Genomic DNA, 17,506 nt, shown 5'->3' on the forward strand with positions numbered 1-17,506 from the left:
TGCCTCCAAAGAAGCAACCTGGTTGTGACAACAAAGATAGAACAAATGAACAACAAATAGCATGTTGTATGTTTGCCATGTAACATGAGAGTGCACTGTCTTGCAATAAGATCAACAAATATACCTCATGAGAACCTGAACTCCTTGTTGAGCAAGTTATACACATTTAAGATTGCGTATTGCCAATCTAGTCTTGTTCCATGATTTTTCTATCTTAACTTTTCTACTAGTGTCCAGCATAATATGAGATAAGATGACTATATGCACCTCAAGACCCCTAATCATCAATCAGCATCATACCTAAACCCCTACCCTATGGTATTGCTTTCAGGAGGTGGGTAAGCAATGAACAGCTTGAAACAGCAGAACCACCTGAAAGTGCAAAGAACTCACCGTTCAGATCGCTTCACCGTGCTAATAATCCGCGAGGTAGTGCACGTTTAGTGCAGGTTAGTGCGGTCATCCAGCCATCGTTGGGCGTCGTCATAACAAGTTGAAAGAAGGACATTCGTAACATACGTTGAATTTGAAGATGCTTCGGCCTCAACACAAATGATGCGTTTATATCTTCTGTTTTCAACCCTTTTACGTGACAATATTTACAATATTTTCCTGGCAATGTTTGTGACACAAATGATTAATGTGGAAGAATTAATCGAAGTAAATTAAACTGACCACAAGGTGTCACGAACGGAGTGTGCAGATAGTGCGGTGGGTGCGGATAGCGTTTAGGACTAGCTGGTGTAGCAACAGCTGTTATGGCAATTCACATTATTGCTTTAGGCATTTGTGTGTAAAAACAGCCCTCTTTGTTGGGCGCCGCGTCACAATTATTTGTTTCTCGTGCTTGGTTACAGTCAGTGTACTATGTTTGATTACAATTATTTGCTGTAGTGCAGAATTATTCAGACCAATCCGGTTGCTCATGGCCACCGTAAAGTTTGCACTGAATTGAAAGATAAAAAGCGGGCGTCATAGAATGAGTGCAACGTGTAACCATACATTTGAGGATCGTGGACATTAGCAGCTAGTACAGAGTTATTCAATGCGGATAAACTTTCGAATGGTAATAATAGGTGTTAACAGTTTTCATCCTTTTTCATTTAAACAAATAACGACAGGTCTGCAATTGTGTGAAGTGCAAGCTTGATCGCCCCCTTTAGCACTACAGTGACGGTCCTCGAGGGAGCTGCATATTGCCTACATTGAACGCTGTCATCAGTGATCATATGTGCTGCTATCTTGTGTGTGCGTAGTAGTTTCGTCCCGGACACCAGCAGGAACTTGCCTTTTCTGTGACACTTATGCTGTTCATAATTGTCACAGAAAAGGCGCACGCCTTCCGTTTTCAACAAATCAGGGCAGATAACGATATCATTCGAGGTGATGGTTGGCTAGGAGCGTGCTATGCGGTGAAGTTCATTTTTAAGAGTGTAGCTGGAGATATGTGACTGATGTGATACAAGTTTTCTTCAGGTGTTAGACCTAATCTGTATCCTGCGACGACGGCAAAGCACTACGAAGATCGATAGCACAATAAACGAAATCGCCCAAAAACATATCTGACAGAGCAGCGCAATGACGATTTTTTCAGGCCGGTTTTTGATGGAGACTTGTCGAGCATTCCTGGGTATATATCTTGACGGCACAATATTTCGTTCCTGAAAACAACGTTTCGGATCTGGACGGGAAACCAAGAGCACCATATTCTTGCAGTTTTCTGCCCACCAAGCAGTACCTTACCCTTTTATTTCATTCCGGCGTACGTACGTTTCGGCGCAATGCTCCAAACATGCCTCATAGTGCACCAATTTTTCTGGCGCTTGCTTTCCGTTTCGCAGCTTGATTATCAAGATAATCATAATATTATAAACTTTTCATGTTTCGGTTAGTTCTGGAAGTTCATTCAAAGTGTAGTTGATGACGATTTTCAATTAAAAACAGCGCAATGCCGTATAAAGACGACCAAACGCGGTCACTACCGCAGACACGAATCCCGTTGTTTCCACACTACCGGAGGATGACGTGACTTTTAGAGCGGCCCCTGTAGGTCGCGCTCGCCGCCAATACACCAGCTCGTTTGCATTTTACTTGTATGTTCAACGTTAAAATTATCCTCGCATTTTCTCAAAAGTTCAAATATTGCTATCGCATTACTTCTCATTTCATCAGCAGGAGGACGGCTGATTTTTATGGTTGTGTGAAGGAAACTTATTATGGGTGTTACACGTGGCTGAGATTCCCATATTAATTTTCCTGCTATTTACACTACGCACCGGAGCGGTGTCTGCACCATGCAGTCTTGCAATCATGTAGATTAAATTCGTTCGTTTTTATTCCGTCTTAGCGCCGCCATGCAACTGTGGCTATGTGCGACACTCGGACTTGGACAGATGGGGAGATGACTGCAGGGCGGAAGGGGGACATGAGGTTATAATAAATCAGTTGTTAATGCTAATAAACAATTGAAACACCCAAAAAATTCCGCAAAACTCTTTGGCCCACGTTTTCCGTCACGATCCTTTTATCCAACAAAAAAAAATAATAAAAATAAAGAAGAAAATAAAAATGCTGACGGTACAAACAGACACAAGACGACATGCGTGCAACGCGGCAAACGCTCAAGGATTATTACATCGGCCCCACGTGATCAGCCCGTGGGGCAGTGGGACAACGTCGGTGGTGCTTAAAATGTTAGATGGTCATTGCTGTTGAACAATCATTCGAAGTACCCGTATGACAGCGCCATGAGAACGACAATTGCCGATCAGAAATAGCGGACGCGATCCGACAGTTATGCACAGCGCCTGTTGACTAGTTCGCCTGAACCGCTCTCGCTTGCCTGTAACAACTTCAGCTCCGGATCGGTGCAGCAGTAGGGAAACGTCGGGATCAGTTAGGATTTGCAAAAAGTAAGGTTTTATTGAGGTTTCGTGTTCAGCTTTCCGGTTTCGGTTCCCATTCCTGGTTATCAGTCCGGGAGTGGTGCGCATTCAGCATTTATCATCCCGCTTCTCTGCAAGAGAATATGAAAAAAAAAAAAAAGCTTATTTCGAGCCCTATTTTCGTTTCTCCACTTTCGACAGTGCACTGTTAAAACAGAACTTCACCACATAGCACGCTCCTAGCCAACCATCATTCCAAAAAATATCATTCTGTGTCCTGATTTGTTCAAAACAGGGGGTAGACGCCTATCTGGGACAAGATAATGTGTCCCAGATAGGTGCCTTCTCTAATTTTCAACAAATCAATACACAGAATGATATCACTCGGAATGATGGCTGGCTATCAGCATGCTATGTGGTGAAGTTCTGTTTTAACAGTGTGGGGCTCCAAGGACGATCGAACCTCCCACAACAATATTATTTTAAACATTAGGTTACCCCTCTCCACTGCGCAGCTCGAGAAGGATACCGCCCTTCCCTCACAGTGTAAGCGTCTGAATCACCCAGTGACTCTAGACGCGGTGAGAAGACTTAAGAATGTATAAAAGAGATACTAATGTCACTTATACGAGCAACGCTGGCCTAGCTAATGCATCATCCACTGGCTGGTGATAACCCCAAGGTCACACACAAGGTTGGGTCAGAAAATGCCAGGCGAAGTCTGTTCCAAAATTTGCCAACTCGCCAGCAGTATATCACTATTTGTTGACCCGTAACTGTATCTCCCGATACACACTTAATATAATAACCCTTGATAACGCGGCCCGCCCCCGGGTGCGTCGTGTCCTTGAAGGCGCGGCCAATACAGTATAAGGTCGTCGGGGCAGCATCCTTTCCGGTGCTGTTTCCGGGAAGGATTTTTTCGTAAAATATGCTCCCACTGCTAAACTCGCGAAGCGGTCTTGCTCCTTGAAACGTTTCTTTCTAATTCGACATTTCGTTTTACACGGGGAATATAATCACTATAATGTGCACGAGCTTTGCTCTTCAGTTTACACGCATGTTGTGAATATACGTTTGTACTTCGCGTGCCTCAAGATTTTTTTTTTATTTTTTCTTGCTTTTCTTCCCTCCAAAAGCGGCTTTTTAATTTCCTCGACTAAAAATTTGTTGCAAACTGGATTACAATACCTTTCTAGCAGTATAGTTTGTATACCCAAGAGCTACGAATTCGAGACCTCCACCAGGGTACAAACTATTTATACCTTTTCAGAAGGTTTAAATTTATACCCAAAGAGGCCCCAGTTATTGACACGGTCATACCTTTATCGTCGGTTTATCCTCTAGGGGTATACATTATCCCCCAATGTGAGGTTAAGTGAGTGCAGGGTAATGCAGTACAGATACAATCTCAGAAAATTCATCTATTCGATGGCCTGAGCCCGTCACTACCCTTCGTCACAATTTTCTTCCCAGTCGCGCTCATAGTTTTCGCACCGAAGGTGTCGACTACTTTCACGTAGCGATCGTTACCGTTACACTTCAAGTACCCGCGCTTCAAAGCATATTTTCCTTTGTATACTAACACACCAAATTTACCGACGGGGAGGATGTGAGTATGATAACATCTCTCGTGCGAGCAGCTTATCTCTTCCGTCAGCTGTCGCTGTATCTGCTGTATTTTCGGTTCAACGCAATTCAAATGATAATATCGCCTCGCACCAGAGACCTACCAAATGAAGTTGACCTCCGTGCTCTCCGGATCTCCGGATCTTCACACAGTGTGAAATACTATAGATCCCGCCCTTGCGTAGAAGTATCACATTAGTACCGGACACGTCATATTCGTAGCGGAAGACGACGATGGCCATGCGATGTCTGCGTTCGTGCCACGGGCTCGTGACCTTGTTGGGCTCGGGTTTCTTGGATTTGGACACGGAGGATCGTTACCTTCTCTATACATATTTTGCCTTAAAACGATGTTGGGTGAGGCAAGCGGCAGTGCCAACTACACTGACGCCTTACGTCTCGTTAGAGCCCTCGTTGAATTTCGTTCTACGTCTCCAAGATAATACCGCGGAAACATTAACGAATAACCAATTAACAGAGAAATCCCTCCATAATTCTTCTGTGTTGGGCTGCGGAGTGTGGCGAGGCTATGACACGCACTGCTACGCAAGAACTAGTAACTAGTAGGTTAACGGCGCGAAAAATGGCCTAGATTGATATGACCGCCCTCTACAAACACCTTCAACGTGTTCATATGTAGCTGAGTGACTTTCACGTCACGGAAACGCCGTGTCGATGAACAACCAGACGAATTATCAGTAGGAGATGGGTCACTGCTCGCCATGATGCTACGCCACGCAGATTGGATTAACTCAATCACGTAGTGAAATAGGACTGAATGAAACCTTATGGTCATAATGCACCGCTCACCATTGGTTTTTAAGGGACTTTTTAACTAAACTGCGCAGCAACGAGACACTGTTCGAAGAACATAGTGGATTCTGGTAGACTTATTGGTGAATGGAGGAGCGTTGCGAGCAGTGCTAACAGTGATTTCAATGCGCCTTTAAAGCCTGCCAATTGTACACATGTTCACTTCGACAGGGGGTGGAGAGGTGCGCCGGTAGCGATACCAATCCAAATCACTTCGCGAGCACATTCAAGGGATACCGAAACTTCCACAGTGAATCGCAGTCTGCGCACTCGCCCACCCCTCTGACCGAGCCCTCTTCCGCTCGTCGCTAGGGTGCTCTGCCGAAGGGAAAGTACGCAACCCGCGTGTTTCGTGAACTTTTTTCGCCTCTTGTAGCCTCTTCGTCAATGCATTACGGCACTCAGATGCACACATCTGTATGCCAAGACAAGCGTTCGCAGGCGATTTTCAAAACCGCTGAGAAAGAAGTGCACAATGCAAGAGAAGCCTGCTGCTCCCTTTAGTACGCCCCGAAGTTAAATTTAAACGCAATCGAATTGAGGCAGCAAAATTTGAATACAAACGTAATGTTGTCCGCCAATGCCTTCCCCCATTACTCGTTTGCTGTTCCTGTCTATTTGAAGAACATGACTTCTTCCTTGTTTTCATATAGGAGCTGTGTGAAGTGTCATGTGTGCCCATTGATGCCCCAGGCCCAGAAGCATGAAACATGAGCAACCCCTATATCGTGGTATATTAGAAAATACCGTGTTTACTCGCATGCTTAGCTCGTAGTCTCGGTAGGGCGACGTCTGATCTACTTCTGCATGACGGCCATCACCGTAGGGCTATGCCGGCTTCCTTCGCATAATGAACACATGCATGACGTGACGCTACACTGTAAAAACATAACTTGACCGCATAGCGCGCCTGCGCCAACCATTGCCACGAAGGATAGGGGGCGTACGCCTGTTTGCTTGAATTATCAAAAATTACAAATTGCTACAAAAAGACGTACGACCCCATCTCTCTTCTTATCAGAAACGGCAACAGTACCATTCGTAGCAATAGTTGGGGCACAGCGTGCTATGCGGTCAAGTTCTGTTCTTAGCGTGCAAGCGAGTATGTACGGTAGACCACGTAAGAGCTGCATTCCGAAATTCGGTGCAATGCAGCCATTGCAGTATACTATACTGTTGCAGAGAGGAACCCACCATTACGATAGAACTGATGTCCAAGTTCTGCTTCACACTGAACTGCACAGTCCTCGTTTCGTCGATGTCGTGCATGCACGTAGTGACCTTGTCTTGATAAGTGAGAAGTAGCTGACCTCTCTCGATGGTGCAGTAGAGCTCCACGTGCCCCGTCTGTTCGGCTGGGGGGTCTAGCAGGATGAGCTCGCTCTTGCTTTGCTGCTGGAAGGCCAGCGACATTCTGAAGGACAAATTGTATGGACGGTCACTGCACGCGTTAGCTGTTTGGCAACAATTTTAATGGGCCATTTCCATGTACGCGTCGCCCATAGCGGTGGAATGTCGAACGTCGTATTTTTTACCCAAGTAAATATAGCGATGCTTAAACTAAAAACCGTAAAATTGTCACGTCGCGTGGGAAAGTAGCAAGAGAAGATTGCAAGAAGAATGCGGAAAGAGTGAAAGCACATTTTAGTGATTAAAAGTGAAAAGTCTCCTCAACCTATTAGTTCAACCGATTTGGCCCCCTAAACTAACATGGCGGCCGCCTGCAGATGGCTGCGCATGCGCATACGGTTACTCGGAAATTGGCCATTTAGGATAGAAGATATCAGAGCCCGTGTTACGCGCAACCACGCATGCACTTTAACGTAGTGTCACGGAGCTTGCACGTTGACTGCAAATGATGCTGGCCCCAGCATATTTAGGAGCAATTAAGAACATTCGGTTACGGTGCACGACATATCACCCTATGTAACATCCAAGTGCTCTTTGCTAACTCGACCGTCATCACATGACGATTCCTATTAAACTTTCACGATTGTCTGTGCCACTATACGACAGCTAAAGTAAAACGAAAAGACTGCCGTGTCAAGTGAGACACTTCCCAGCCTAAAGGAGCGCCGTGAAACACGTCTGTATGTACCATCGCGATTGTCCTACGCCAGCTGTTTTGCTCGTTGGGCCCGGTTTCCACATGCGGAGAATGTGCTCTTGCCGTTGGGCGGGAAAGCCACCTACGTTTACAACTTTTCGTTAACCGCGTAAAGCACGAGTTTTGGCGGCATGCCGCATGTCCTCGACCAATCAGGAGGCGAACCGAACTTTGGTGGCGTTTTCGTTTTCTTCCGGCCTCCCACGCGGACACTCTTAAACCCGTACCTTTTATTGTAACTTTTAGAAACATGTAACTTCTATATAGACGTAGATTTCGAGATTTCTTATAGGTTACACCACTGTAACGTATATTTAGAGGTTAAAAGCGACCAAGGTCATGTCTTTACAACACGAATAGAAGTTACATCTCGGAAAAAACAAAAACAGTTTGTTGTAACTTATAAATGTACCCTCTACTCCGGCACTGTAACTTCTAAGCGAAATCTCCAACGATAATTTCTTTGTTAGTTTCTTATCGTTTGTTTTCCTTCTGTTTTGCAGCATAATGCCGCGTTTCAGCCTCCCATTCGAGACGACAGTTGCGAATCTACGCTGTTATTTTTTATCTGTTTCAGCGTCATCTATACGTCGACTACATGTTATCAATACTGTATGAACACAGATTATAAGTTCGCAGCCTGGAATACTGATAGTATGTTTCTTTCTAAAGGGTGGAAAACCATTGTCAATGCCGCAACCACCAAGATTTCCGATTTCGCTGCGTAGTCGAGCCTGGTCTAGGTCTATCCACACTGAGAGCGGTTTCCTTGAAACGCTTAACGCTCGTCGTCCGTCCGTTAACAAGTGTGATCTGTTTTAATCAGTGGTTTTCCTCGCGTTTATCATAGTATCGTCAGGAATAACGGAAAAGCTAGATGTCGCTAGCAAACAAGGATGTTTTCGGTGTTCTCAGGGGAAAGTGTAGTGAGTGCGAAGATTGCAAAGAATATATAACCGAAAACGAACGTCACCACCGCAGCCCTAATTCACACACTTCATACACTGGGTAAGTGTACATTTTGTGCTAGGTACGTGCGTTATTTTGATAGCAAGAGCTCTTAGCGCATGTTTGTTGTGATTATGGCAAGCGTTTTGCGGTCCTGCATATGAACGCCACTTACGCTTGCTACTTTTCTGCTCTTACTCGGTCGCCAAGTCAATACACCAGCGTGCATTTTGCGAGCTGCGGATATATGCATCGAGATATATAATTCGCAGCTTCCTACTTGTTGTATTCTTACGATATTCTAAGACTCAATCGCAGAGTGAACGCCTTCCCGCATTTATGCTGCTTTGTACCTTGTGCTTTGTACGGATTTGAATGGTTCCGTAAATGTTATTCTCATTGCCCAAACTTTTGTTCCCAGGATCCCACATGCAGGTTCACATACCGTCACCAGCGCAGTGCAGTACCTCACAAACTCGTCCCAGAGCGCCTCCAACGCTGATAACGCAGTAATGTAGTGTCTCCTGCGTTACTATACACTCATATTCCTCAAGGTTGTGTGCGTTTTATGTAATACTGTATTGCCATTTGCGCTCGCCTCTGGAACACGAATGTGGAATAAATTTTTTTCTGCTGCAATTCTCCATTTCGTTGGGTCTGTTCAGCTTAGCAAACATAGGTCAGTTGTTTTGACTCGCTGGCTTCCTCGCACTTTTATGCATTGCTTCTCACTTAGAAGATAGTTCTTTTTTCCACATACATGGTAAAGCGATCATGGTTTCTCCTCACATCAGAATCGCACTTGTGCACAATGTGTCACCTCTCGACAGACTTCTGTTTTTCTAATATACATATGTTCAAGATCTCCTTTTCTGCTGGTTCATTTTGGTACCTTGGTGTGTTCTGTAAATGTCTGTCCATATCCCACGCACAGGGTGTTTGTTTTTATTCCCATCACACCAGCGCTCATTTGACAGGTGGGTTATGTTAATTTTTGCAAATTAACCTATCCGTAGTTACAAACATTTCCGACATTTCCTGACGCATGTGTTTGTAACTACGGATCGATTAATTAGCAAAAATTCACATAACCCACCTGCCAAATGAGCGCTACTCTCTTGCGAATAAAAATGAACATCCTGTATAAAAAGCCGCACGTTGGCGTAACCTTTACGGGCAGGTGCTGGATTGAAGGCCGTAACCTCTAATTAGTGGGTTTCCTTGTAACTTTTATAAAAGGTACTGCTCAGAGGGTACCTGGTAGCTTCTGAAATAGAGGGTAAAATATTGCGATTTTTTACCCTTTACTAAAGGGTACCAGGTTAAGAGTGGAGAGCAGAGCATTGACAGCGTAGTCGACTGGAAGGTATGGCGCAGCGGAGATCACGTTTCTCAACCGTCGAATTTATGGGCGAAATGTCATTACTGCCTGCATTATAAAGTGGTGCATTAAAACTTTCTGATCTGAAAGTAGAATACAATTTGGAAGTACAGGTACGTAGGGTGTAAGATACTGATTGCCATAGTGTCAGGGCGGTGAAAGCTAAGCATTGTTCACAAGAAAAGAATGCGCTATCGCCAAAGCGAGTGAACGCAAAGCCTGCGTTTCGTGCGTCTTTGATGTTGACTTCACAAACGCTCAAATATGAGAAGTCAGAACGTTGACTACAGTGAATACTTGGACTTGGCTGTCATTTGCCATCTTCTCAGTCGCGATCACAGAAGCTCTCGCGTCTGACGAGATGTACCTGTGTAGGGTCGCGGGTATAGCTGGGGCGGCATGCATGTGTGCGGCAAGCATGGCGGTTCCGCACATCTATACCGCATGTGGGTATGGGCCCGAACTTATAGCTCTGTAGCTACATGCTCGCGTTACGTCATGCTTATTTTAGGATAGCAACATTTCGTGGCCACGTTTATAAAGATGTGTTTGTAGCATCAACAAAGACTCCCAAGGGTCACAGCCATGGGGATTTTTTTTGCAGATCTATTTCCGAAGAATTTTTGGACGTGAACAACACATGCCGTTTTCACCACTTCTGGTATGGTGCCAAAACTTCCGGTTTCACAACAAACACGCTCTACGTCAACCACTGCGCCGACTGACACAGTTATCGCTTCTGATTTGAGGAGAGAGAGGGTCGTATACGCCTTCTCGTGGCAATTCAAACTGCCACAAAAAGGCGTACGCCTCCCGTTTTCAACAAACCAGGAAAGCGAAAGGTATAATTCTGCATGGCCGCTGCTTCCGATCGTCCTTAGTCGCGGATGGACCGGAAGTTGTCGCGGGGGCCTGTTTATGTTTACTCATGTATAGCACGCTTCTGATGCTCACTTGTCATCTCCTACGGCAGTCTTCTTGTATGTTCCAATGATCATCAAGGAACCGCCCACTTTGAAGTTGACGCTTTGTTGAAACTTTCGGAGTTTCTCCCACTGGTCCGAGATGAGCCAGGTACCCTAAAAAATATGAAGTAGCTATACGCCATCACTTTTTCTGTATTACGTTAAAGCTCTGTGAAGCAACTGTGGCAACGAGCGATGTGCAGAGGTGGACAGACGGAGAAATACTACGTGAGAGTTAGTACGGTGTCTTGGTCCGACTCATCCGGAACTGCGCCGGCCTCCAAAGCCCGCCGGAAAGACCAACGGAAACCTCAGACAGCACAATTCGTTACAGGATTCGAATGCAATACTATTTAGCACGACCCTGGAACTACCACCAACCAGAGGATACGTGGTACCCACATATATAGCGGGAACCATTATTCCTGGAGCCGATACGTGAATGCCATAGCATAGCCATAGTGTGCTGGGACACGTACACACATAAATGGGAAGATGATGTACTGGGTCATTCACCGCCGTTATGGCGGTACACTGCACCACTGCACTTGTGGAAGGGATGATGGGAAGCGTCCTGAGAACTCTATGCCATCCTTTCCTTTTTGCAGCACGCCATTGATTTCACTCCGCGGGAATGGGCAGTCTTCAATGACTGAAAATCTGCACTGCAAGCTATAGAAAATGCTGGCATACAAGGCTCATCCACACAGCTACACTCTAGATCTGGTACCGTCTAGCTACCGCTTATTCAAAGGGTAAAAAAATTGCAATAATGTAACCCCTGATTTAGTGGATACCACTTACCTGCTAAGATCAAGAGGTACAGATCACCCTATCATTTTGGAAGTTTTCCGGAAGTTACCCTTTCCCTGTCCTCTCGTTGAATTTTCAACCGTCGGCGCCTCGGCGCCACAAAGACACCAAAAAAAAGCAAACGAATCATGTCGAAGCATTTATTTCTCTCGAAGCAAGCAATGAAGCAGTGTTCACATCTATGTGCGTACATGACACAAAGCTCAAATAACGAGCTAATCAATTACCTGGGAGACCAATTATTATTACATTATTATAATTACCAATTATCAATATGGGAGAGATAAACAAGTGCGATCAGCAAACTCGCCTCTCGGAGATAGGCTTCCACGCTCACTTGTTATCTGCATTACGTTTTCCAGGCTCCTCCTGATGCCACATACCATAACACGCAAAGTTTTATCGGCGTAACAAAACAGTTGTTGCATAAGACAAACCCTAAACAGTGGTTATTGTACCCAACGAAGGCCGCATCCTTTCCCTTGATCCCTGCGACAAAGAATATGAATGGTGACCGTGTAGCGAGTAACGAGTAAAAAAGATCCAGCTACATAATAGCGCCTTTCTTCACAAGCACATTGCAGTCTGCATTGCAGTTTTGTTTTGTTTTACGCGGGAATAGCAAGTCGGCTTTTGGAGCCAGGCTAACCTTTCCCCTCTTTCTTTGTTTTTTTTCTTTGCAATAAACCTATATCCCCCCCCCCCCCCCCATTGCAGTCTGGAAATCAACACAGGCAACATCGTTTCCCTTAATCCCTGCGACAAAGAATTTCAATGGTGAGGGCGTAGTAAGTAGCGAATAACAAAATGTTCTGGTACATACCAGTGCCTTTCCACATAAGCACGTTGCAGTCTGGAAATATGAAACGCGTACAACACCATGCAGACCACGCCGGCCCGACGACATGACAAAACACGGACGCAAGCAAGCGGCTGTCTGGAACACTGCCAACCGAGTCCTAAAGCAAAGGATTGGCTTCCGTTGGTGACAAGTTCATGAGGTATACACATCGGCTTGTTTTTTGTTTTTTTTGTTTTTTTCCGTAGCCGAGAGGAGAAGGTTCACAGGGGGTTCACGACGCAGTTAGGCGGTTCAACCCGTCGGAGAGTTCAGAAACCCGCTATGTACCGCTTAAAACTTTCACGCTGCAGCCCGAACCTTGCGCCCCCTGCAGGCTTTGCTCATTGGTCGTGACGTCATCCTATTGTCTCAGGGCTACACTTTTTTTTCCACTAATGCTCCTCTGGACATGGTCCACCTGAAACAATAGTGTCGCGGTATGACGTCATCATGCAGCTGGGTGGCTCAAGGACGCGTATGCTGTAGACAGGGGACCTATTATTTATTGAATCACTATCCCAAGATTATTTCCTTTATTCTACTATAATGATTGTATAGGGAGCTATTGCAGCAAAACACCATACATAAGAGGAGATTGTAGGAATTAAGCATTTCATTCCCAAAGTCTTACTGTACAGGAAAAAACAAAATAATTGTCCAGCAAGACATGTCCGTCCCATCCGAGAGTCAGGCAGCTAACTGAATAATGACTGTAGTGTCTTTCTATTCGCAGAGGGCCAGCATGGATGGACGCTGTTAAAGAATGCCTGAAGAAGGGGATTGTTTTTCTCATCTGCCGTTGCAAGGGACTCAGGAGGACGACGAGGACGAAGTCAGTGTGATCTACTCTTTGGGACTTGAAAGTTTCCCTGTGAACTGCACAGAAATAGCTAAAGAAACTGCTCGCGATCGAGTACTAAGTGTGGTGGCGGAAGTTATTGCCAAGGGGTGGCCTGCAACTATAAATGATGAGGCACTGAAACCGTATTTTTTCTCTCAGGACAGAGCTAACAATGCATCAAGGATGCATCCTGTGGGGAATGAGGGTCCTGATGCTTTCAAAGTTGCGCACGAGGGTGCTTGACGAACTGCACTGCGGACATCCAGGAATCGTCAGGATGAAAGAAATTGCAAGAAGTTACACATGGTGGCCACGAATCGACGACGAGCTGGAACAGATGGTAAAAAGATGTGACGAATGCCAGGAACAACGCGCTCAACCACCGAAGGCTCATCCTTGGTCCTGGCCGGCTCGACCATGGGACCGTGTGCACCTCGATTTCGCGGGTCCCTTCTTGAGTAAGAACTTTTTAGTCGCGGTGGACGCGCACTCCAAGTGGCCGGAGGTGTTTGTGCTGCAGTCAACGACCGCAGCAGCTACAGTGTGCGCGTGTGCGTGAACTGTTTACGCGATGGGGTATCGCGGGTACAATTGTCACAGACAATGGACCTCAGTTTTGTGCGGAGTCTTTTCAGATGTTTCTCAAGCAAAATGGCGTGAAACACATAACATCGGCGCCCTACCACACATCAAGTACTGGGTTGGCAGCGAGGTTCATCCGGACGTTGAAAGAAGGCCTGAAGAAAGATCAAAGTCACTCTCTGGAGGTGAGACTTGCTAACCTGCGCAGGTCGCTTTAATTCAGCAACAAATTGGACGATAGTCTGAGCCTCCCCTTGTATACATTTGTGGAACTTCGCCATCTCCGCAATCACCGATGGTTTCGGGGACAAGTGATCACGTAGCACTTTCATCAAATCATCGAGAGTTTTGTCTGACGGTTTCTCAGGTGCGAGCAGCGTTTTTAGCAATGACGCTTTATTCCTCCTGAATAAAGTCACACACCTGTCCCCCTCGCGGTTACTCTCTGAACTAAATGAATCGCAAAATTATTAAGAATCGTCCTAGCTCTACTCCCATTCAAGGCAGCACTATCGACATCGTCAAGAATGTTTCTTTTCAAAAAGAAAAAACTACAAGAAGGAAAGCATGTCAGAACAGGCCTGGGCATGTCAGCGCATGTTTGTCAGACAACAAGGGGGAAAAAAGCAAAAAGAAACACTTGAACAAAGCAGAAAACCAACATCAAACTATTTCTAAGCACACGCACTCGCTTTATTCAAAAACAGTGCTCATCATAAATCCGTCCAGGACAATACACACTATTTTATTTTTCAATTGGTACACTTTTTTCCAGTAACAGTTACGTTACGTTATTACGTTTTCCAGGCTCCTCCTGATGCCACATACCATAACACCATACCATGCCACATACCATAACATTTCTCTCGAAGCAAGCAATGAAGCAGTGTTCACATCTATGTGCGTACATGACACAAAGCTCAAATAACGAGCTAATCAATTACCTGGGAGACCAATTATTATTACATTATTATAATTACCAATTATCAATATGGGAGAGATAAACAAGTGCGATCAGCAAACTCGCCTCTCGGAGATAGGCTTCCACGCTCACTTGTTATCTGCATTACGTTTTCCAGGCTCCTCCTGATGCCACATACCATAACACGCAAAGTTTTATCGGCGTAACAAAACAGTTGTTGCATAAGACAAACCCTAAACAGTGGTTATTGTACCGAACGAAGGCCGCATCCTTTCCCTTGATCCCTGCGACAAAGAATATGAATGGTGACCGTGTAGCGAGTAACGAGTAAAAAAGATCCAGCTACATAATAGCGCCTTTCTTCACAAGCACATTGCAGTCTGCATTGCAGTTTTGTTTTGCAGCAAGTCGGCTTTTGGAGCCAGGCTAACCTTTCCCCTCTTTCTTTGTTTTTTTCTTTGCAATAAACCTATATCCCCCCCCCCCCCATTGCAGTCTGGAAATCAACACAGGCAACATCGTTTCCCTTAATCCCTGCGACAAAGAATTTCAATGGTGAGGGCGTAGTAAGTAGCGAGTAACAAAATGTTCTGGTACATACCAGTGCCTTTCCACATAAGCACGTTGCAGTCTGGAAATATGAAACGCGTACAACACCATGCAGACCACGCCGGCCCGACGACATGACAAAACACGGACGCAAGCAAGCGGCTGTCTGGAACACTGCCAACCGGGTCCTAAAGCAAAGGATTGGCTTCCGTTGGTGACAAGTTCATGAGGTATACACATCGGCTTGTTTTTTTTTGTTTTTTTTTTCCGTAGCCGAGAGGAGAAGGTTCACAGGGGGTTCACGACGCAGTTAGGCGGTTCAACCCGTCGGAGAGTTCAGAAACCCGCTATGTACCGCTTAAAACTTTCACGCTGCAGCCCGAACCTCATGAATGAGACAGTTCTCGAAGGCGCACCGTCTGTGGACCCTCTGTTTCTTACGAACTGCCTATTTCGTCGGGTACCTAGCAGGTACAGATTTTAGAGTGTAGTGACGGATCACTTATTGGCTTACCACCTTGTGTACGAAGCAGGGCATAGGCTGGAACTCCAGTGGGGTCCAGCCTATTGTGGTGCCGTGGGGAATGAACAGCCCGGCAGCGCTGCAAAAGCAGCTCTCTCGTCACGGAGACTCACGAGTATTGCGCTGCTCAGAGGTGACCGTCGTTCCATTCTTCAACGCATCGTGGTGCCCCTGGCTTCCAGCCAATGGACAACTGACACCCCCCTCCCCCCCATCTATGCTGAGAAGAGTTAATCCAACGCTCGCTTTCCGCATTCCACGAAATATACTGTCGTCAACATGCTGCATTAATTCATCGAATGCGACTTGATGTGGCTTTTACAGCTCAGTGGCGTTACCGCTTGAGACAAGTTGATTCCCCCAGATTCTGTCACTATGGTGCTCTAGAAGATCTAGAGCGCATTCTCCTTCATTGCCCACACTACCAACCATTTCCAGCCTCACTCTCTGGGTCTCTTAATGAGCTGGACTGTCGCCACCCCTATCTCTCTCCCTCCAAATTGCCTTGCCCCTGGCCAAATCCAGCCCATCAACACTCTGTTCTCAAAGCTCTTTTGGACACCAGAGGACTTCGATCCTTATTGTGAAGGGGCTCATTCTTTCATGCCCCACTTCACCACCAGCAGTGGGGTAGAGTATCGCCCATGGCGATGAAACTCACATCACGTCATCATCATTCGTCATCTCACAAACAAGTTGCTGTTCCACAGCATTGTCGAGTTGATGCGTAGCGTTCGATGCACTCGGTCCGTCACGTTGACAACCTAAACTGAGTCAATGCGAACGACCCTCAGTGGAAGGGACCATAGAAACGAAGAGATTTAATTTTCGAAATGGGTGTTCACTTCCAAGCCAGGAAAAAAATATGCGTCATGATAACGTTTGTGGTATTGTTACTACAACAACTTTGTTTTAATGATGATGACTGGGCAGAAGCACGTTGAAGACATGCTGCCCTTGTGTATCATTCGCACGGCTGCCAGCCCAGGGTTTTCTCATGTGGTTCTGGTGACCACGAAGAACGGCAGCATTAGCTTCTGCGTCGATTCCCGTCGTCTAAACAAAACTGCGCGAAAGGACCCATGCCACGGATCGACGATGCATTAGACTCCTTGCGCAATACCAGCTTATTCTCATCGCTCAATTTACGATCCGGGTATTAATAGATTCCGATGGCAGAACAAGACAAGGAGAAGACAGCATTTGCGACGCCAAATGGGCTCTGTTAAATCTTTGTGATGACGACGAAGCAGTCATCATCTCGTGACCCCATATTCTTCTGTTACTCAGCCATTAAACATAGTCACTCCTACCCGCTGTCCTGTTTTCCACAAAATGGTGCCGTGACCAGGATCTTAACAAACGACGAACGTGATCGACTTAGGAACCTGACATACCTGAACGACTCAACCGACAGGGAAGACAACAGTGGGTAACGACAGGACTAACTTGGCATAATGGAACGATTTGATCTGATCCACAAGCGACAGGAGCTGCGAACGAAGGTGATAATCTTAATGACCGACCTCGAACGCAAACGATCCACCGAAGAACTGCAAGATGTAATCGTATTCCAAGTGAGGATGGAGCAACTACGCAGATTAAACATCCACCTCCAACAAACTGACAGCGAGATAGAATTGATGCTCACCGAGGACGAATTTGAAGAAGAGTTCACGACACAAATAGTTCTTCAAGACAAGATAG

General features: G+C 45.8%; 1 protein-coding gene across 2 annotated transcripts in view; it reads right to left on the reverse strand.

Moving 5' to 3' along the window:
- Positions 1–2,901: 2,901 nt before the first annotated feature.
- Positions 2,902–17,506, reverse strand: part of LOC135378508 (uncharacterized) — a 131,899-nt gene continuing 117,294 nt past the window's right edge. For both annotated transcript variants that reach the window (XM_064611552.1, XM_064611551.1), the window contains 3 exons: positions 10,718–10,842; positions 6,522–6,741; positions 2,902–3,016 (listed from right to left, as the gene is read on the reverse strand). In XM_064611552.1, the coding sequence (XP_064467622.1) occupies positions 2,972–3,016; positions 6,522–6,741; positions 10,718–10,842 (390 nt within the window). In that variant the 3' untranslated portion in view covers positions 2,902–2,971. The remainder of the gene's footprint in view (positions 3,017–6,521; positions 6,742–10,717; positions 10,843–17,506) is intronic.

This window comes from Ornithodoros turicata, chromosome 1 (assembly GCF_037126465.1).
Source record: "Ornithodoros turicata isolate Travis chromosome 1, ASM3712646v1, whole genome shotgun sequence".
Classification (NCBI taxonomy): domain Eukaryota; kingdom Metazoa; phylum Arthropoda; class Arachnida; order Ixodida; family Argasidae; genus Ornithodoros; species Ornithodoros turicata.